General features: G+C 43.9%; 1 protein-coding gene across 2 annotated transcripts in view; it reads right to left on the bottom strand.

Moving 5' to 3' along the window:
- katnal2 (katanin p60 subunit A-like 2) overlaps positions 1–22,201 on the bottom strand; it is a 111,597-nt gene extending 89,396 nt beyond the window's left edge. For both annotated transcript variants that reach the window (XM_072252165.1, XM_072252166.1), the window contains exons 1-3: positions 22,013–22,201; positions 15,157–15,227; positions 2,758–2,924 (exon numbers count right to left, since the gene is read on the bottom strand). In XM_072252165.1, the coding sequence (XP_072108266.1) occupies positions 2,758–2,924; positions 15,157–15,227; positions 22,013–22,069 (295 nt within the window). In that variant the 5' untranslated portion in view covers positions 22,070–22,201. The remainder of the gene's footprint in view (positions 1–2,757; positions 2,925–15,156; positions 15,228–22,012) is intronic.
- Positions 22,202–23,230: the final 1,029 nt, after the last annotated feature.

The following is a 23,230-nucleotide window of genomic DNA, read 5'->3' as shown; positions in this document are numbered from 1 at the left end:
AATCGCCAAAAACGATTTGTAGAAAAATAATTGGCACGTGCACGCATGTGCAAGTCACACATGCGCACTGGTGCCCGCACAAGGCTTCATGGTCATTGTAGTCTTTCTCTGGGTAAATGCGACGTTTTGACAGCTACTCTTGTCCGTTGGCAACCATTCCCGCCCCCCGCCCCCCGCCCCCCCCCCGGTCGGCCAGTCCGCAGTGCAAAAAAAGGTTGGGGACCCCTATTCTTGACCAACATCCCATGCGGGACCTTGTCAAAAGCCTTACTGAAGTCCATGTTGACAATATCCACCACGTTTTGTACCTTGGACCCGGAGGAATGCTGTTTCACTTGACTGTATTTATGGGCATTCATGTCTGGTTGAATGACAATTGAATCTGAACGATCAAACTTTCCTGATACATAGCACATAAAAATCTACAGCACATTACAGGTTCTTTGGCCCACAATGTTGTGCCAACCATGCAACCTACTCTAGAAACTGTCTAGAGTTTCCCTACCATATGCCTCTGTATTTTTCTAAGCTCGATGTACCTATCTAAGAGTCTCTTAAAAGATCCTATTGTATCCGCCTCTACCACCGTCACTGGCAGTGCATTCCACACATCCACCACCCTCAGTGTAAAAAACTTACCTCTGATATCCCCACTGTATGTGCTTCCAAGCACCTTAAAACTATGCCCCCTCATGTTGGCCATTTAACCCCTGGGAAAAAGCCTCTGGCTATCTACACGATCAATGCCTCTCATCATTTCATACACCTTTCTTGAAAAAACTCTTAAGATTGGTTAGACATGACTTACCACATACAAGGCCACGTTGATTATTCCTAATCAGTCCCTGTCTATGCAAATACTCATATATCCAGTCCCTTAGAATACCTTCCAATGACTTTTCCACTACTGATATTAGGCTCACCAGCCTATACAGTAATATCCTAGCATATTGTTACAGCATATCCTAAACAACAGAACAACACTAGCTATATTCCAATCCTCTGGTGCCTTATTTGTGACTAAGGATGATTTTAATATCTCTGCTCGGGCCCCTGCAATTTCTGCACTAGCCTCCCACAGGGTCTGAGGGAGCACACTGTCAGGCCCTTGGGTTTTATCTACCCTAATTTGTCTCAAGACAGCAAACAGCTCCTCCTCTGTATTCTATATAGGGTCCATGACCACACTGCTGCATTGCCTCACATCTATAGACTCTGTATCCATCTCCAGAGTAAATACGGATGCAAAAAAAAAACCATTTAAGACCTTCCTCATCTCTTTTGGCTCCACACACAGACAACCACTGATCTTCCAAAGGTCCAATTATGTCCCTTGCAATACTTGCTTTTAATATACCCGTAAAGGACCTTAGGATTCTCCTTCATCTTGTCTGCTAGAGCAAGCTCATGCATTCTTTTAGCTCTCCTGATTTCTTTCTTAAGTATTCACTTGCATTTCTTATTCTCTTCAAGTACCTCATTTGTTCCTACCTGCCTATACCTGCTATGCACCTCCTTCTTTCTTAACCAGGGCCACAATAGCTCTTAAAATCAACCATTTCCTAAACCTTTTATCCTTGCCCTTTATTCTGATAGGAATGTGCAAACTCTGTACTCTCAAAATTTCACTCTTGAAGGTGCCCCACATACCAAACACGGCTTTGCCAGAAAACAACCTGCCCCAATCCACACTTGCCAGATCCTTTCAAATATCATCAAAATTGGCCTTTCTCAGCCTGGGGTCCGGACCTATCCTTTTCCATACTTACCTTGAAACTAATGGCATTATGATCACTAGATGCAAAGTGTTCCCCTGTACAAACTTCTCTCACCTGACCTGCCTCGTTCTCTAATATGAAATCTAGTATTGCACTCCCTCTATATACCAGTTAAGGAAACTTTCCTGAGCAGTTGACAAACTCTATCCCATCTAGCCCTTTTACAGTATGGGAGTCTCAATCAATATGCATCAAGTTAAAAATCACCTATTATCTCAACCTTAAGCTTTCTATGCTGTACTGTTCTATGTTTAAGGAATGTCATATGTTGAAAGATTGGAGCGACTGGGCTTGTATACACTGGAATTTAGAAGGATGAGAGGGGGTCTGATTGAAACATATAAGATTATTAAGGGATTGGACACACTAGAGGCAGGAAACATGTTCCCGATGTTGGGGGAGTCCAGAACCAGAGGCCACAGTTTAAGAATAAGGGGTAGACCATTTAGAACGGAGTTGAGGAAAAACTTTTTCACACAGAGGGTTGTGGATCTGTGGAATGCTCTGCTTCAGAAGGCAGTGGAGGCCAATTCTCTGGATTCTTTCAAGAAAGAGTTAGGTAGAGCTCTTAAAGATAGCAGAGTCAAGGGATATGGGGAGAAGGCAGGAAAAGGTTACTGATTGTGGATGATCAGCCATGATCACAGTGAATGGCGGTGCTGGTTCGAAGGGCCAAATGGCCTACTCCTGCACCTATTGTCTATTGGACCTGGTGATGTGAGTCCTGAGGCTCCTGTAACTTCTTCCTAATGACAGCAACGAGACGCGAGCATGACCTGGGTGGTGGGGGTCCTTGATGATTGCTGCTGCTTTCCAGCAACAATGATCCGAACAGGGGTGGTCAATGGTTTAGTGGGCTCTACCAATGATGGACTGCAAACAGCAAACTTCCTGAATTTTCCCTTCTCACAGCAAAATACAGAATATTGACTATTGCAATAAGTTGTTAATATTTTGGCAAGATCCATGCTTTACTTACCATCATCAGGTAACTTTTTCGTTAACTTTGGATACCGCTGAAACTTGACATAATAGTAACTTTCATACTCCATTAAGATCGTTTCCAGATCAATATTATCACAAACTTCAAATCGTCGCAGACCAAGATTGGTTTCTTGTTCCAGAGTATTTGCTGTATCTATGTAACTGTTAATTTAGAGAGAGGAAATTTTTCATTTTGTCTTTAACTGTACAATTCAAACATGGATAAAACATAGCAAGAACACCATTTAATTCCCAAACTGGATCCCTGATAAGCCAGAGGTCCCACCAACAGACAACCCCTTCAGGGAACATCATACTCGACTCAAGTGAGCACACTGCTCCTAATGAATTGTTGAAATTGAAACCGTATCCATCGTTTCTGCTAGCAATTCGTTCCACAGTCACATTGCCCTATGATGGAAGGTGGTCCCCCTCAGGTTACCCTTAAATCATCACAGTTAGGCCATTCAGCCAATCAATCTGCTCTGCCATTTCATAATGACTGATCCAATTTCCCTCTCGACCCCATTCTCCTGCCTTCTGCCTGTGACCTTTCATGCCCTGACTAATCAAGTACCTACAAACCTCTGCCTTAAATACACCTGATCTCCATAGCCATCTATGCAATATTCCACAGATTTACTACCCTCCGTCTAAAGAAATTCCTTCTCATCTGTTCTAAATGGATGTCCCTCTATTCTGAGGCTGTGCCTTGTGGACCTAGACTCCCCCACTACAAGGGACATCCTCTCCAAATCCACTCTATTGAGGCCTTTCAACGTTTGATAGATTTCAATGAGATCCCCCCCCTCACTCTTCTGAACTTCAGTGAGTACAGTCCCAGGGCCATCAAATGCTCTTCATATGTAAACCTCTTCATTGCTGGAATCATTCTGGTGAACCTCCCCTAGACCCTCTCCAACCCCAGCACATGCCTTCATAGATACGAGGCCCAAAACTGCTCACAATACACCAAATGCAGTCTGACCATGCCTTATAAAGCCTCGGCATCTCATCCTTGTTTTTATATTCTAGTTTGCTTGAAATGAATGCTAACATTGTATTTGCCTCCCTTACCACCATCTCAACCTGAAAGTTAACCTATATGGAATCCTGCATGAGGACTCACTAGCGCCTTTGCTCCTCTGATTCTTAAAATTTTCTCCTGTTTAGAAAATAGTCTATACCTTTATTCCTTCCGTCATACACTCTCCTTCACAGAATTTGCCCATTCTTCAAATCTGTTTCAGTCCTACTGCAGACACCCTGCTTCCTCAACACTAACTGCCCCTCCACCTACCTTGGCCACAAAGTCGTCAATTCCATCATCCAAACCATTGACACATAATGGGAAAAAAGGGGCCCCAACAATGACCCCTGTGGAAAACCACCAGGCACCGGGAGCCAACCAGAAAAAGCCCCCTTTATCCCCACTCTTTGTCTCTTGCCAATCAGCCAATCTTCTATCCATGCTAGTATCTTTCCTGTAATACCATGGGTACTTATCTCGTTAAGCCACCTCACGTGCAGCACCTTGTCAAAGGCCTTTTGAAAATCCAAATAAATAATGGAAAAAGATCTATAAAGATGGTTGCCTCCCATTTCTGGATATTCTAATAGGATAGAAACGAGATGGTAGCCTCAGACATGGGGTCTATTGGAAACCCACTCAAATGTACTTGTACCTCAACAATAACAGCCACCATCACATCTCCCAATGTAGAGTGTTCTTTCTGCTTTGATTAACCATGCGGAAACTATTTTGGACGAGGAGAGACTCCCTGAGGAAAAAAGACAATTCTGCATGACGTTCCTACAGATTGGCTACAAGGTGAAGGAAATCAATCAGGTCCTTTAAAGGACTGACAGAGAAACCAAGAAGCCTGACAACGAGGAGGAACCCATCGCTATCACCTGCCTTCCCTATATTTCCATGGTTTCTGGAAGGATAGCCAGGATCCTGAAGAAATAACAGATTAATACCATTCTCAAAACCACATCGTAAATCAGCGAGTTGTTTGTCATGTCTCCCCTCTCACTGTGAAACGGAGACACCTCGTTTTCCCTTATTAGGGACAGCGAGAGAGCCCTGTGGTACGTCGAATTAATGGGTGAACGAATAGTCTTTGGGGTACTGCAAGTCTGTGTCTTTATTGATGTTTTGCTGCACGCTTGGGTGCTTGGTGGAGGGTGCTGATGTTTTTTTTGCTGGTGGGGAAGGGAGGGGTCATTGCTTTGCTGATGCTTACACGTAGGAAGGGGGAGTCGGGGGGGGTTTGGGGTTCTAACATTTAACTGTCATTCATTCTTTGGGGTACTCCTGCTTTCATGGCTGGTCGCAAAGAAAAAGAATTTCCCTGACACTCAATGTGCCTTTGAACGAGGAAGCTCAAGTCACAGCTTGTGCGGGTCAAAGCTGGCCTGGCACTCAGGTCACTGGCGCTTGCAGGGTTCCCTGTGAATGCAGAGAAGATTATATCTGCCAGACGGGACGCACGGTGGAAACCCACATCAAGGAGCACAGGAGGTGTATCCATTTGGGTTACCCAGAGAAATCAGCAGTAGAGGAACACTGTTTTTGCAATGGCCGTAGGATTGATTTTGATGGCACAAAACTACTGTGCCATGCCAATGGCTTTTGGGACCACCTGGTAAAACTAGGTGAATTAAAACTAGAAGAAAAGAATTTTTTAAAAGGTGAAGGCCTTATTCTATGTAAGAACTAGAATTCAATTCTAAACAAGGTGGGAGAGTGGAAACCTAATTGGATGAGGACTAACCAAGCAGGAGGGATGGACTATGGGGGTATAAATACCACGAGACTCGACATGCCCAGGTATCATCCCTGAATAAGATGAAAGAATTTGTCATTGAAACGTCGGTTATAATCGATACCAACACCCGCCTGGAAGTCTGAGAAGGGTTCATTCAACATTCACTGATTCAAGCAATTCTTGAAAGATCATTACTAATGCCTTCACAATCTCTCCAGCATCCAACATTGTATTTCATTTGCCACTTCTTTACCCATTCCCCTAAACTATCTAAGTCTCTCTGCAGGCTCTTTGTTTCCTCAACACTACCCGCTCCTCCACCTATCTTTGTATCATCGGAAAATTTAGCCACAAATCCATTAATACCATAGTCCAAATCATTGACATACGTCGTAAAAAGCAGCAGTCCTAACACCGACCCCTGTGGAACTCCGCTGGTAACCGGCAGCCAGCCAGAATAGGATCCCTTTATTTCCACTCTCTGTTTTCTGCCAACCAGCCAATGCTCCACCCATGCTAGTAACTTCCCTGTAATTCTACAGGCTCTTATCTTGCTAAGCAGCCTCATGTGCGGCACCTTGTCAAAGGTCTTCTGAAAATCCAAATACACCACATCTACTGCATCTCCTTTGTTTACCCTGCTTGTAATTTCCTCAAAGAATTGCAGTAGGTTTATAAGGCAGGATTTTGCTTTCAGGAAACCTTGCTGGCTTTGGCCTATCTTGTCATGTGCCACCAGGTACTCCATAATCTATTCGCTAACAATCAATTCTAACAACTTCCCAACCACTGATGTTGTGCTTGTGCATGAATCGCAAAAAGTTAGCTTGCAGGTACAACAGGTTATTAAGAAGGCAAACGAATGTTGACCTTCATTGCTAGAGGGATTGAATTCAAGAGCAGGGAGGTCGTGCTGCTGTTATACAGGGTACTGGTGAGGCTGCACCTTGAGTACTGTGTGCAGTTCTGATCTCCACACTTGAGGAGGATATACTGGCTTTGGAGGCAGTGCAGAGGAGGGTCACCAGGTTGATTCCAGGGATGAAAGGGTTAACCTATGAGGAGAGATTGAGTCACCTGGGACTATACTCTCTGGAGTTCAGAAGAATGAGAGGAGATCTTTTAGAAACATACAAAATTTTGAAAGGGGTAGATAAGATAGAAGTAGGAAAGTTGTTTCCATTGGTAGGTGAGACTAGAACTAGGGGACATTGGCTCAAGATTCAGGGGAGGAGATTTAGGATGGAAATGAGGAGAAACTATTTTTCCCAGAGATGTGGTGAATCTGTGGAATTCTCTGCCCAGGGAAGCAGTTGAGGCTTCTTCACTAAATATATTTAAGAAACAGTTACACGAGGAATTCTGCAGATGCTGGAAATTCAAGCAACACACATCAAAGTTGCTGGTGAACGCAGCAGGCCAGGCAGCATCTCTAGGAAGAGGTACAGTCGACATTTTGGGCTGAGACCCTTCGTCAGGACTAACTGAAGGGAGAGCTAGTAAGAGATTTGAAAGTGGGAGGGGGAGGGGGGAGATCCAAAATGATAGAAGACAGGAGGGGGAGGGATGGAGCCAAGAGCTGGACAGTGAATTGGCAAAAGGGATATGAGAGGATCATGGGACAGGAGGCCCAGGTAGAAGGAAAGGTGGGGGGGAAACCCAGAGGAACCCAGGGGTGCATTCCATCAGGTCCAGGAGATTTTTCCACCCTCAGACCATTAAGCTTCCTGAGCACCTTCTCAGTTGTAATTTTCACTGCACAAATTTCACTTCCTTGATACTCCTGAATGTCCAGTATACTGCAGGTGCCTTCCACTGTGAAGGCTGATGCGAAATATGCATTCAGTTCCTCTGTTATCTCTGCATCTCTCAATACAATATCTTCAGTGCCATTTTGTATTGGTCCTATATCTACTCTAGACTCTTTTACCTGCTACATACTTAAAAAAGCTTTTAGTATCTTCTTTGATATTAGTCACCAGTTTCCTTTCATAATTCATCTTTTCCTTCTTAATGACCTTCTTAGTTTCCTTCTGCAAGTTTTTAAAAGCTTCCCAATCCTCTATCTTCCCACTAGCTCTGGGTTCCTTGTATGCCCTGTCTTCTGCTTTTACTTCGGCTCTGACTTTACTTGTCAGCCACAGTAGTGCCCTTTCTTCCTTTGAAAATTTCTTATTTGGAATATATCTGTCTTGCACTTCCCTCATTTTTTGCCGAAACTGCCGCTCTGCTGTCCTTCTTGCAAATGTCCCTTCCCAGTCAACTTTGGCCAGTTCCCCTATCATGCCATTGAAATTTCCTTCATTCCACTGAAATACCAACACATTGCATTTTATTTTTTCCCTCTCAAATTTCAAAGTGAACTCGATCATATTGTGATTACTATTCCCTAAGGGTTCCTTAACCTTAAGCTCTCTTATCACCTCCGGATCATTGCACAACACCCAATCCAGCACAGCTGATCCCCTAGTGGGCTCAACAACAAACTACTCTAAAAAGCCATCCCTTAGACATTCTACAAATTTTCTCTCTTGGGGTCTAGTACTGACCCGGTTTTCCCACTCTACTTTCATGTTAAAACCTACAATTATCATGACATTGCCTTCCTGACACACCTTTTCTATCTCCTGCTGTAATTTATAACCCACATCCCAGCACTCTTGCCATTTCTTAGCTCAACCCATAGAGACTCTACACCTTCCAATCCTATGTCATCCCTTTCTAATGATTTAATATAATTTCTTATACACAAAGCCACACCACCCCCTCTGCCTACTAACCTATCTTTCTGATCCACCGTATACCCTTGGACTTTCAGCTCCCAATGGCAGCCATCCTTTAGCCAAGTTTCAGAGACGGCCACAATGTCATATTTGCCAATCTGTAGCTGAATTTCAAGATCATCCATTTCATTTACCATTTCTTTGCCCATTCCCCTAAACTATCTAAGTCTCTGTTTCCTCAACACTACCTACTCCTCCACCTATCTTTGTATCATCAGCCATCGGCTTGCCAACCACCTTCTCCTTAGCAATAGCAACAACACTCATTTTTGTCCCGACACTCTCAAATTTCTGGCGTACTGCTAGTGTCTTCCACAGTGAAGCCTGACGTAAAATACTTCTTTAGTTTGTCTACCATTTCTTTTTACTCCCATTACTACCTCTCCAGCATAATTTTCCAGCAGTGTGTGGGCAAATTCCCTGGGGTCCTACACCAGCCTGATTTTCCCAATCTATCTTCATATTGAAATCCCCCAAGACCATCTTAACATTGCCCTATTGACATGCATTTTCTATCTCAAATTGTAATTTGTAGATCACATCCTGGCTACTGTTCAGAGGTCTGTATATAACTTCCATGAAGTCTTTTTAACCTTGCAGTTTCTTAATTCTTACCTACAAGGATTCTATATCTTTTGATCCTATGTCACCTCATTCTAAGGATTTGATTTCATTTTTTTTTTACTACAAGTAGAGCCACGCCACCCCCTCTGCCTATCTGCCTGCCTTTTTGATACAATGTGCATCCTTGGATGTCAAACTCCCAGCTATGATCTTCTTTCAGCTATCACTCAGCAATACCCACATTATCATAGCTGCAAACACAAGGAAATCTGCAGATGCTGGAATTTCAAGCAACACACATAAAACTAACTGAAAGAAGAGCTAGTAAGAGATTTGAAAGTGGGAGGGGGAGGGGGAGATCCAAAATGATAGGAGAAGACAGGAGGGGGACGGATGGAGCCAAGAGCTGGACTGGTGATTGGCAAAAGGGATATGAGAGGATCATGGGACAGGAGGCCCAGGGAGAAAGAAAGGGGGAGGGATAAAGCCCAGAGGATGGGCAAGGAGTATAGTGAGAGGAACGAAAGGGACGGCAGGGCCCTGGCTCCCCATGCAGGGACCCAAGTGATGGTGGGGCCCCTGCTCCTCACGCGGGGACGACAGCAGCGGCGGAGTCTGGATCTCAACATGGGAATGAAACTGACTACAATGTCTGAATTTCCTCTTCGATGTCCAAGTATAAGACTTTGGCATTTGCTTCAGAATCAGAATCAGGTTTATTATCCAGCCTGTGTCATGAAATTTGTTAACTCAGCAGCAGCAATACATAATATAGAAGATAAAAAACAAAATAAAATAATAATAAATAAATTACAGTACACGTATACTGAACAGATTAAAGATTGTGCAAAAACAGAAATAATATATATTTAGAAAGTGAGGTAATGTTCACAGGTTCAATGCCCATTTAGGAACTGGATGGCAGAGAGAAGCTGTTCCTGAATCGCTGAGTGTGTGCCTTCAGGCTTCTGTACCTCCTACCTGATGGTAACAGTGAGAAAAGGGCATGTCCTGGGTGCTGGAGGTCCTTAATAATGGACGCTGCCTTTCTGAGACACCGCTCCTTGAAGATGTCCTGGGTACTTTGTAGACTAGTACCCAAGTTGGAGCTAACTAGATTTCCAACCCTTTGCAGCTTCTTTCGGTTCTGTGCAGTAGCTCCTCCATACCAGACAGTGAAGCAGCCTGTCAGAATACTCTCCACGGTACATCTGTAGAAGTTTTTCAGTGTATTTGTTGACATACCAAATCATTTGGAGTTTGAAGAGAAGTATAGTCGCTGTCTTGCCTTCTTTATAGCTGCATCAATATGTTGGGACCAGGTTAGATCCTCAGAGATCTTGACACCCAGGAACATGAAGCTGCTCCCCCTCTCCACTTCTGATCCCTCTATGAGGAGTAGTATGTGTTCCTTCGTCTTACCCTTCCTTGTCCACAATCAGCTCTTTTGTCTTACTGATGTTGAGAGCAAGTGTAGCTCTCAGCCAGCTACACTTTAACACTTATTCTGTAATGGACCCAGTATAACTTTCCAGTTCTCATATTATGAACTTAATAAAAAATTAAGCCAAGCCTAAGGAAGATCTTGCTCTTCCTTTCAATTTAATAAAGGGGAGCAGTTGTGAGAAACTCAGGCAATGGCTTGTATACAAGATGATAATAGCATAGATCGTGTGGACAGCCAGAAACTATTTCCCCAAGACAGAAATGGCTAAGGTGATCGGGGAAGTATAGAGGGATGTCAGAGGTAGTTTTTTTTTAAATTATTACACAGCATAGGGGTATTTAAGAGACTCAGAGAGAGACACACATGGATTATAGAAAAATAGAGGACTTCGTAGAAGGGAAGGATTTGATTGATCTTGGGAGTGGGTTATAAAGTTGGCACATCAGTGCAAGCCAAACGACCTGTATTGTGCTGGTGTGTTGCCCTTAAGGCATTTATTTGACTTTGTTGGGTCTACGCTTTAAATGATTTGTTTGTAACTATTTTCTAAAGTTAAAGGTTGATAATTATGTTACAGTTTAACAAAGGTAAGTTCATTGTCTCTGGTATATCATGGCATGTGATGGCGTCACCTCCAGTTTCGCTGCATCTTATGTGTAACCTCCGGTTCGGAGAAGGTGTGAAGGTGGGTGCCACGCGTGCAGCATGATCGTGAAGAGCTCCGTTTCTACCCACAAAGAAACATTATAGAAGCAGCACCATAAATTCATAAGGTTTTGAAGTAAAAATATTAACGTGGTTTCTGTTAAGGAAGCGGCGGTTGGGACGGCGCGCGTGCCGGCTTTTCAATTTCAAACACGGGCTGGGCTTGAGCCCGATGGCGGTTTGACGCGACCCCTCTCGCCTGCTACTCGGGGCGGCTGGAGACTCTCGCTAAAAGAAGAGAGCGCACGTGGTCTCCAGAATGAAACAGACGCTGTGTATGTTTGTATTTTTTATCAACAGTTTTCACCATACGATGTTAATGTGGAAGAGTGAACAGTAAATGGTTAACCTTACTACGACTCTGTCTTCACTGGCTCCGGTTTAACTTGGTATTTAGTCAGAGTTTCAACACACTGCACGAGAACACTACAGTAAAAAGGCGAAATCATTCGGTGTTTCGACAAGTGGTACGATGGCTTCATGATCAAGCATCAAGTCACTTGCACTCAGCGCCAAGAGCAGTAGGACGTTGACAAGTGTGGCTGCCCTTGCAAGAGCTAAAGCAGAAGCCGCCAAGGTGCAAGTGTCATATGCTAACCAAGAAGCAAAACTGAAAATGGAAAAAGCTGCCAGAGAAGCGGAAAACCAGTTGGAAAAGGCAAGGATAGATACAGAGTTAGAAGTGCTGATGCTACAACGAGAAGCTGATGCGGCCACGGTGGAAGCACAAGTGTTGGAAAACACTGAAGAAATGCACTTTCTAGACAAAACAGGAAAATCTATGTCAGAAAGGGCCAAATTGGAACACACCAGCGAAAATGTCCAATCTCAAATTGACCTGCAGATTCATTCTCCCTCTCCATACTTGCCTGTTGGCGTCCCATCTCATGTGAAATCACAGGGAAGCTTCGTTGCATCGCGTCCACCTGGAGAAGACAATTCACAATTGCAAACTTGCCACAACTCAAGTATGAAAGGGCTGACTACGAATACTTCCCGACACCAAACTTACCAGATCTGGCGAGAACAGAGACAAAAGCTGAAGTCAGAACATCAAATCTCATCATGAACATACACACTCAGTCATATGTCCCCCAACATATTCCCCCAGCTAGCACGCCACCTGCAGCAGAACCCTGGGCATAGTATTTAACGCGACGAGACCTCGTCAATTCAGGATTGTACCAGTTTGACGATAAGCCTGAAAATTATCGTGCGTGGTACTCCTCATTCACCAGTGCCACTGGCGGAGTCCAGCTCACAGCAATCCAAGAGTTGGACCTTATGACTAAATGGCTGAGAAAGGAATCAAGTGAACAGGTGAAACGCATACGCTCAGTGTACGCCAGCAACCCCAAGCTAGCCTTACACAAAGCATGAGGGAGACTGTGGGACTGCTATGCAGCCCCTGAAATTATTGAGAGGGCGCTATTTCAACGGCTGGACAATTTTCCTAGGGTGTCAGCCAAGGACCACACTAAATTACGAGAACTTGGAGAGTTACTCATGGAGATTCAAGGTGCTAAAGAAGACTGCTATTTGACTGGCCTGTCGTATCTGGATACCTCACGCGGAGTTGGACCAATTATGGACAAGCTTCCATTCGGGCTGCAGGAAAGATGGGTGTCTATTGGCTCAGAGTACAAGGAAGAGAATGGTGATCGATTCCCTCCCTTTCAGTATTTTAGTAGGTTTGTGTGCAAGGAGGCGAAGAGGCGAAGAGGCAAAACGACCCTAGCTTCATGAATCAAGGCAGCACCACAACTCACACCAACCCAGTCAAACCCATTTTGGACAATTTTGTCATCAATAAACCCGTCTCAGTGCATAAAACTGAAGTCTCCGCAATCAACGATGACCCTGGCAAGAACTGTCCATTGCGCAACAAACCCCACCCCCTCAAAAAAAATGCAGAATGTTTCGAAACAAACCCCTTGACAAAAGAAAGTCCCTTTTCAAGGAAAAAAGAATATGTTTTAAGTGCTGTTCCTCTACTTCCCACCTCGCTAAAGAGTGTACGTTCCCCGTAAAGTGCTCGGAATGTAACAGCACTAATCACGATGGAGCCATGCATCCCGGCCCGTCACTGCAAACTGCCAGGGCTCCTCCACTCCCACAAGAGGATGGCAGGGAGGGAGAGCATCACACAGGTACAACTATTGTCAGCATGAGCTGCACAGAAGTTTGCAGTCCAGGTCAGTCGAGCCGTTTGTGCTCAAAGATCTGCCTCACTAAGGTATACCCTAAGGGAGCCGAAGACAAGGCCATCAAATCCTATGTAATTCTGGATGACCAGAGCAACTGCTCACTAGTCAGACCAGAGTTCTTCCAGTTGTTCAGCGTAAAGGGTAATCCATTCCCATACTACCTCAGAACTTGCTCTGGCATCGCAGAAACATATGGCAGGAAGGCAGAAGGCTTGCAGCTTGAGTCGCTGGATGGCAAAGTCGTCATCAGTCTCCCTCCACTTAGTGTGCAATGAAATCTTAAATAACAGATCCAAGATTCCAATGCCAAGCGCAGTGCTACACCAGCCCCATCTCCACCACATTACTAAGCACACCCCAGAACTGGATCCAGAAGCAGAGATACTCCTGCTACTCGGAAGAGACGTTCTTAGGGTGCACAAAGTCAGGCAGCAGGTCAATGGACCATACAACGCCCCCCTTGCCCAACGTCTGGATCTGGGCTGGGTCGTGATAGGAGAGGTGTGCCCTGGCAATGTACACAAACTGATAGTTAACATGCTCAAGACTAACGTGCTAGAAAGAGGCCGCCATTCAATTTCTCAGCCCTCCACAAGTGTTGCATGTATCAAGGAAGCACAACAAAGGCAGGAGCATAGTAAAGTAACTGAGAAGACACTGGGACAGTCAGTCTTCGCTCAAACTAAGCACGATAATAAACTTGCTCCATCGGTGGAAGATGCCAGCTTCTTAAAAATAATGGACACAAAGGTCTTTAGAGACGAAGCAAACAACTGGGTCACCCCATTACCATTCAGAGAACCACGCCAGCGCTTGCCAAACAACAAAGAGCAGGCAGTCAACCGGTTCACATCTTTACAACGAACCCTGAAAAGGAAACCTGAGACCAGTTACAGAGGTCGTTCTACTTCTACCTAAAGACTGATCTAGGGACTAAAGTTCTATACCATGTTTATAGTGACCTTACAAAGGTCAGGCAGGGAGTGTGTTGCCCTTAAGGCATTTACTTGACTTTGTTGGGTCTACGTTTTAAATGATTTGTTTATAACTATTTTCTAGTTAAAGGTTGATAATTATGTTACAGTTTAACAAAGGTAAGTTCATTGTCTACGGTATATTGCGACATGTGATGACGTCACCTCCGGTTTCGCCGCGTCTGATGTGTAACCTCCGGTTTGGGAAGGTGTGAAGGTGGGTGCCACGCGTGCAGTGTGATTGTGAAGAGCTTCGTTTCTACCCACAAAGAAATATTATAGAAGCAACGCCGGAAGTTCATAAAAGAGTGTATTTGAAGTAAAAATATTAACGTGGTTTCTGTTAAGGAAGCGGTGGCTGGGGCGGCACGCGTGTTGGCTTTTCAATTTTAAACGTGGGGTGGGCTCGAGCCCAATGGCGGTTTGATGGGACCCCCTCGCCCGCTACTCGGGGCTGCTGGAGACACTTGCTAAAAGAAGAGAGCGCGGGTGGTCTCCAGAATGAGACAGACGCTGTATATGTTTGTATTTTTTTAATCAACAGTTTTCACCATACGATGTTAATGTGGAAGAGTGAACAGTAAATGGTTAATCTTACTACAACTCTGCCTTCATTGGCTCCGGTTTAACTTGACGTTTAGTCAAGAGTTCAAACACACTGCACAAGAACACTCGCATGAGAACATAGCTGACTTTGTTGGGTCCACGCTTTAAATGATTTGTTTATAACTATTTTCTAGTTAATGGTTGATAGTTACCTAGTCAGCTATATTCAGCTATGTAATATGAAAAGACCTGCTGATGGATATTCTAGAACAAATTACTCTTGAATCTTTACATTAAAAATATCTCTTGAGAAATGGAGTAAATTATTTTGATCAGAAAGTCTCTACTCAGTGGAGAGAATAGAGTGATAGACACAAGCAATTACTACACTCACCCTTCTTCAGTTAGGTAGTGTAGAATTAGAATCAAGAGATTCTTTCGGCGTGCTTCTGTTCGAATCTCCTCCTGCAAGAGAGAGACACAGGTATTAACAGCATCTGGATAATAAAATATCAATACTAGATATTCATAACACACCAAGAAAATCAGTATTTATCATAAAATTACTTGAGTTCCAAATTTTGTATTTTGCAGTTCAATATAGATACCGTAAGACATTGGAGCAGAACTAGGATATTCAGCCCATCGAGTCTGCTCTGCTGTTCCATCATGGCTGATTTATTTTCCCTCTCAATCCTATTCTCTGCCTTCTCCCCGCAACCTTAGAGGTTTTTATTTAAGCCTCTACTTTAAGTACACCAAATGACTTAGCCACGGTGGCAATGAATTCCACAGACTCACCACCCTCTAGCTAAAGATATTGTTCCTCATCTCTGTTCTAAATAGATGTCACTCTACTCTGAGGCTGTGTCCTCTGGTCCTTGACTCACCCACTTGAGATATCTTAACAGTTTTCTTATCAGCAGAACTTGAGCTTAATTTTCAGAAGTTAATCAGGAATTTACATTATGGGCACCTTGCTGATATCCTTTTCTCTCTGACAGCCAGGAAGTCTAGTGCTTGCCCATCATAGTCTTTTTCTGGACCATAAACTTCTGTGATTCATTGACAATCAGTTCATACAGCCAAAATGTTTCTTCCCATGAAGGTCTGAAAAACAATTTGCACAGTGACCATCTCATCTCTAGAGAGAAATTGGACCACTGAACCAAAACAAAAAGGAAGCATATCAGAGAAACAAAGGGACATTCATAGTGTAAAGATTTGGAGAACTTTGCAAGTTAAAAATGTAGCAATAATGCATATTTATTTACTTATTGAGATAGAGCACACAATCAGCCCTTCAAGCCTCACCACCCAGCAACTCCCAATTAACCCCAGCCTAACCACAGAACAATTTTCAATGACCAATTAACCTACTAACTGGTACATCATTGGACTGTGGGAGGAAAGCAGAGCACACAGAGCAATCTCACGCATTCCACAGGGAGGACGTACAGACTCCTTACAGATGACAAGGGAGTTGAACTCCGAACCCCAGCACCCAAGCTGTAATCATATACCATGAACTGCTGCGCTATGTGGCACCCAATTAATCATAACGTTAGAAAGGGTCATTCAAACCCATGGCATTGTGGTGAAATCACCAATACAGCATGGCTAAACCCTAACCTGGGTTCTTTGGAATACGAGAGCAAATGAGAGAACCTGGAAGAAACTCGCAGGGTCACAGGAAGACTGTACAAACTCCTTATGGCCATCAGGAGAATTGAACCTGGTACTGCAATAGCATTACACTAAACACAATACGCTGTGCCGGAATTTTGAAAAGACTCAGGAAAATGAGCATACGTTTATGTGTGTTACTCCATCACTGGCACCAGCCTACCCACCATCAAGGACATACATACAGAAAGTGCTGGAAAAGAACCAGAACATCATGAAGTATCCCATCCACCCTGCTCATGGACTATTTGTCCCACTCCCGTGAGGGAGGAGTCAATGTAGCATCCATGTCAGGACCACCACAGTCAAAAACAGTTACTTTCCTCAAGCAGCAAGGCTGATCAACACCATCACCTACTATCCCACCCTCCACACCCTCAACCACCTACTTTATCATTTCCTGTCAAAGTCACCTTACATACAGACACTCCTGACCCTCGTGTCACTTTATGGACATACAATCAATGTACATAAGCTATCTTATGCATTTATATTTATTGCATTTTTATTATTATTGTGTTCTTTGTGCTGCAACAGATCTGAAATAACATTTATTTTGTTCTCTTTTACACTTGTGTACTGGAAATTACATTAAACAATCTTGAATCTTGTTAAGAAGTTCCAACTAGAAGAAGTTTGTGAGGAGAGGGAAGTTAACCTTCAGTGTAACAATTCACACAGGAGGTTCAGTTGGATCGTTAACAAACAAACTGTCGTCATTGCTTACCAATCCCCAAATGGCAGCTAAAGAATAACTTCTGCCAGTTCGTTAATAAACCAAGCCATAATGAAGGGAGATTTGATAGAGGTATACAAAATTATAAGGGGGTCAATAGGGTAAATGCAAGTAGGTTAAGGTTAGGTGGGACTGGAACCAGAGGTCATGGGTTAAGGATGAATGGTGAAATGTTTAAGGAGAACATTATGGGGAATTTCTTCACTCAGATGGTGGTGAGAGTGTGGAACGAGCTGCCCGTAGAAGTGATGGTTGTGGATTTGATCTTAACATTTAAGAGAAATTTGGATAGGTACATGGATGGAAAAGGTATGGGGGAGGGGCTATGGTCTGGGAGCAGGTCAATGAGATTAGGTAGATTAATGGTTTGCCATTGATTAGACAGGCCATAGGACCTGTTTCTGTGCTGCTGTGCTCCAAGACCCTATACTGAATGTCAGCCAGACCTCAAGACATAGGCCATTCAGCCCATCAACTCTGCTCCCCATTCCATCATGGCTGATCCCAGACCCCACTCATCCCCATACACTTGCCTTCTCACCATATCCTTTGATGCCCTGACCAATCAGGAAATGATCAACATCCGCCTTAAATGTACAGATGGACTTGGCCTCCACCACAGTCTGTGGCAGAGTATTCCACAGATTTACCACTCTCTGACTTTAAAAAGAAAATTCCTCCATCTTAAAACATCACCTCTCAACTTTGAGGCAGTACCTTCAAGTTCTAGATACCCCTACCATAGAAAACACCCTTTCCACATCCAGTTTATCTAGTCCTTTCAATGTTTGGTATGTTTCAATGAGATCTAAATTCCAGTGAGTAGAGGCCCAAACCTGCCACACACTCCTCATATGTTAACCTCTTCATTCCCAGAATCAGCCTCATGAACCTCCTCTGGACTCTCTCCAATGACAACACATCCTTCCGGAGATAATGGGGCCCAAAGCTGTTGACAATACTCCAAGTGTGGCCTGACTAGTCTCTTATAAAGGCTCAGCATTATATCCTTGTTTTTATATTCTATTCCCCTTGAAATAAATGTCAACATTGCACTTGCCTTCTTTACTACAGACTCAACCTGTAAATTAACTTTCTGTAAGTCTTTCATGTGAACTCTCAAGTCCCTCTGCACCTCTGATGTTTGAACCTTCTCCCCATTTAGATAATAGTCCACACCATTGTTCCTTTTACTAAAATGCAGCATCATATATTTCCCAACACTGTATTCCATCTGCCACATTTTTGCCCGTTCTTCCAATTTGTCCAAGTCCTGCTGTAATTGCATTGCTTCCTTAGCACTACCTACCCCTCCACCTATCTTCGTATCATCCGCAAACTTTGTCTCAAAGCCTTCAAATCCATTATCTAAATCACTGACAAACAATGTGAAAAGTAGCAGTCCCAATACTGACCCAAGGAACACCACTAGCACCGACAGCTAACCAGAAAAAGCCCCTTTTATTCCCATTCGCTGCCTCCTGCCTGTCAGCCATTTTGCTATCCATGCCAGTATCTTTCCTATATTGCCATAGGATTTTATCTTGTTAAGCAGCCTTGTATGTGGCACCTTATCAAATGCCTTCTGAAAATCCAAGTAAATGACATCTGCTGCCTCTCCTTTGTCCACCCTGCTTGTTACTTCCTCGAAGAATTCTAACAGATTTGTCAGGGAAGATTTCTCTTCACAGAAACCATGCTGACTTTGACTTACTTTATCATTAGTCTCCAAGTAAGTACCTCGAAACCTCATCCTTAATAATAGACTCCAAAACTTTCCTAACCATTGAGGTTAGGCTAACTGGTCTATAATTTCCTTTCTTTTGCCTTCCTCCCTTCTTGAAGAGTCGAGTTACATTTGCAATTTTCCAGTCCTCCAGGACCATGCCAGAATCAAGTGATTCTTGAAAGATTATGATCAATGAGTCTGTTATCTCTTCAGCAGCCTCTCTCGGGACTCTGGGATATAGTCCATCTGGCCCAGGTGATTTATCCACCTTAAGACCTTTCCGTTTGCCTAGCACTTTTTCCTTTGTTATAGCAATGGCACTCACTCCCTGACACACATGGACCTCTGGCACACTGCTGGTGTCTCCCACAGTGAAGACAGATGCAAAGTACCCATTAAGTTCACCTACCATTTTTTTGTCCCCCATTAGTACCTCACCAGCATTGTTTTCCAGTGGTCCAATATCAACTCTCACCTTCCTTTTACTCTTTACATAATCTAAAGAGCTTTTGCTATCCTGCTTTACATTATGGGTTCATCTGCCCTCATATTTCATCTTTTCCCTTCTTATAGCTTTTTTTAGTTGTCAGTATCTTCCCATTTTACAACCTTTTATTCTCTTTCCTTGAATTTTATGCAGTCCTTAATTCCCCTTGCTGGCCACAGTTGCCTCCCCCCACCATTTGAGCACCTCTTCCTCTGTAGGACATATCTATCCTGCACTTTGTGATCCATTCTCAGAAACTTCAGACATTTCTGCTCTGCTGTTATCCCGCCAGTATCCTCCTCCAATCCACCTGGGCAAGCTCCTCTTTCATGCCTCTGTAATTCCCTTTATTCCACTGCGATATGGATACATGCGAGTTATGCTTTGCCATGAACGATTTCTCTCTTGAAGCAACATACTCTTACTCCAGGCCAACACCGGCCCACTTTTGTACAATCCTCAGTTCTGAATTTTTATGTGTAAATTTGTTGTCTGCCTTTTGAAAAATCCACATGGACAACATCTGTTACATTTCTATCAGCAACACCATTAAAAACAATCAGATTACCCCATCACAAACAAGAGAAAATCTGCAGATGCTGGAAATTCAGGTTACACACACAAAATGCTGGAGGAACTCAGCAGGCCAGGCTGTGCTGTAATAGTCTATGTTCTATGCTCTACTCTCCTTTATTACTTCTACTTCTTCCAGCCTTTATTTATGTTCTGCTGAGATGTTTTGTAACATGTCCCCATCATTGACATTGAAAAGACTGGCCTGTGGTTGCCTAGTGAGTACTTGCACTCTTTTTAAACAAGGTGGTTCATTTTTATCTTTCTCCAGCCTATAGCGTCACCCCAGTATCTGGGAGAGATTTACAGATAGTAACATGCCTTTGTAAATCTTCTTCACATCCAGACCAGGTGATCTTTGCATTTAAACACAGATGCCACTGTTTTCCAACTTAACCCCCAACACTTGTCTCTACTGCCACGTTTTGAGTTTCCCAACACTGCCCCACCATCTCTATACATATACTGGGATACATATCCCAGTTTCCCTTGAGCTGGGAACAGGCATTATATTTCAGAATTCAACCTGGCCCATATTACTTTTATTTCCATTTCAGTCTCAGTTTAGAGCCGATGATATTACAGAGAAGATACTAGCATGGATAGAAAACATAGAAAATAGGTGCAGGAGTAGGCCATTCGACCCTTTGAGCCTGCACCGCCATTCAGTATGATCATGGCTGATCATCCAACTCAGAACCCTGTACCAGCCTTCCCTCCATACCCTCTGATCCCTTTAGTCACAAGGGCCATATCTAACTCCCTCTTAAATATAGCCAATGAACTGGCCTCAACTGTTTCCTGTGGCAGAGAATTCCACAGATTCACCACTCTCTGTGTGAAGAAGTTTTTTCTCATCTTGGTCCTAAAAGGCTTCCCCTCTATCCTCAAACTGTGACCCCTCGTTCTGGACTTCTCCAACATCGGGAACAATCTTCCTGCATCTAGCCTGTCCAATCCCTTTAGGATAGAAGATTGGCCAACAGGCAGGAGGCAAAGAATGGGAATAAAAGGTGCCTGTCACTGGTGGTGTACCACAGAGGTCATCCTTTGATTCTGAGGCTGTGCTCTCTGGTCCTATTGTTGTTGTTACTGTCTGTTATACTGCTGACGTTTAAGATAGCATGAAGGTCCTTCGTCTCTGGTGGTGTTCAGGGCTTCCTTCATTGTGTCAGTAGCTTCCTCTCAGCTTTCACTACAGTCAGTCAAACCAATTTCCCTCAGGATCAATAAAGTATGACTATGACTAAGTCCCAGATGGAGACTCAGGAATACAGTCTCACTCAGATGCAAAAGGATTTTTCATTGCTATGTCATAACAATTTTGTTTTACCAGTCAGGGTTGTTAGCCCCCAGCTGAACCCCCAAATCTGGAGGTCTCCCCCACTATAGGAAACATCCTCTCCACATCCACTCTATCCAGGCCTTCCAATATTCAAACAGGAGAAAATCTGCAGGTGCTGGAAACCCAAAGCAACACACATAAAATGCTGTTGGAACTCATCCATGCAAAGGAGAAAACAGCGACGTTTCAGGCCAAGACCCTTCATCGGGACTGGAAAGGAAGAGGAGAATTTGGACATTAAAAACTCTGGCTTGTTGGATCCGATCCTCCCCAGCTGGTGGGGGCGCTCCCGAGCCAGGCTGGGGGCCGTTTCCATGGAAACGGCCGGCTTCCCCGGGCCTACCCCAGCAGCGAAAAGATGGTCAAAAATGAGAATGACCAAACCTCTTATTCTGTACATGTATTTCTATTTAATTAAATAATATCTTACCTTATAAAGTTTAGAAATTCAATGTTATAGGTAAGCGCAATTGCGTTATTCACCGTTCCTTTAAAATGTTGTCGGTCTATAATGTTTTAATTAAATAGTAAAACCGAACCACTTCATTAACAATTCTCAAACAAGTAGCAAAAAGTTATCGCCAGCGGACAGTATCTGGTTACTACAAATTCTATAGGATACGGGATGCTGGAGCGAATGGGATATCCAGTAACGGCTAAACTTTTAAATTCTCATTTGACTGCCGTAACTTACCGCCTCCCTCGCTTGATTCGAAGTTTTTAATGTTTGATAGGAGAGTTCAAAAGACATGTCCTGTTCCTGGTCTGTATTTCGATCCTTTATATTTTCGCGTTAAAAATCCGGAGAGGAGTCAGTCGAGCTGGAGATCAAGTTTGCCCCTCAGCGGATGATTGACAGGGCGACGAACCAATCACCGTCTCAGAAAATCGCACCTGTCCGGTTGGTTGGTGAGCGGCGTGGACTGGGAGTGAGCCACACCGACTATGTATTGAATTGACTTCATTTCTTATATCCTTCACATCCCTGAGGAGGATTATACTTATTTGTAATAAATAGTACGTACAGAAAGATATGCAACAGAACAGTCAATAACTTAGAAATATAACTGTGTCAGCGTAAATTAATCACTCTGATGCCCTGGTGGAAGAAGCTGTCCCGGAAGTGTTGGTAAACAACAGGAATTCTGCAGATGCTGGAAATTCAAGCAACACACATAAAAGTTGCTAGTGAACGCAGCAGGCCAGGCAGCATCTCTAGGAAGAGGTGCAGTCGACGTTTCAGGCCGAGACCCTTCATCAGGACTAACTAAAGGAAGAGTGAGTAAGGGATTTGAAAGTTGGAGGGGGAGGGGGAGGGGGAGATCCAAAATGATAGGAGAAGACAGGAGGGGGAAGGATGGAGCCAAGAGCTGGACAGGTGATAAGCAAAAGGGATACGAGAGTGTTGGTTCTGGCTTTTATGCTGCAGTACCGTTTCCCAGATGGTAGCAGCTGGAACAGCTTGTGGTTGGGGTGACTCGGGTCCCCAATGATCCTTCGGGCCCTTTTTACACACCTGTCTCTGTAAATGTCCTGAGTAGTGAGAAGTTCACATCCACAGATGCGCTGGGCTGTCCGCCCCACTCTCTGCAGAGTCCTGCAATTGAGGGAAGTACAGTTCAGGGAGCATTCTGGCAGGTTATACCACCTGGTGTGGAGGCGCCAATGCACAGGATTGCAAGAGGCTGAAGTGTCGAGGGTTGTAAACTCAGCCAGTTCCATCATGGACATCAGCTTCTCCACCATCAAAGACATCTTCAAAAGGCGGTGCCTCAAGAGCACAGCATCCATCATCCAGGAACCTCACCGTTTGAGAGATGCTCAAAGCCAATATATTATCAAAGCACAACTATGTCACCACATACAACCCTGAGCTGCAGTTTCTTGTGGGCATTCATAGTAAATACAAAGA

This window comes from Mobula birostris, chromosome 3 (genome assembly GCF_030028105.1).
Source record: "Mobula birostris isolate sMobBir1 chromosome 3, sMobBir1.hap1, whole genome shotgun sequence".
NCBI classification, from domain to species: Eukaryota; Metazoa; Chordata; class Chondrichthyes; order Myliobatiformes; family Myliobatidae; genus Mobula; species Mobula birostris.
The sequence above is the reverse complement of the archived record's forward strand: the minus strand, read 5'-3'. Positions and strand labels throughout refer to the sequence as shown.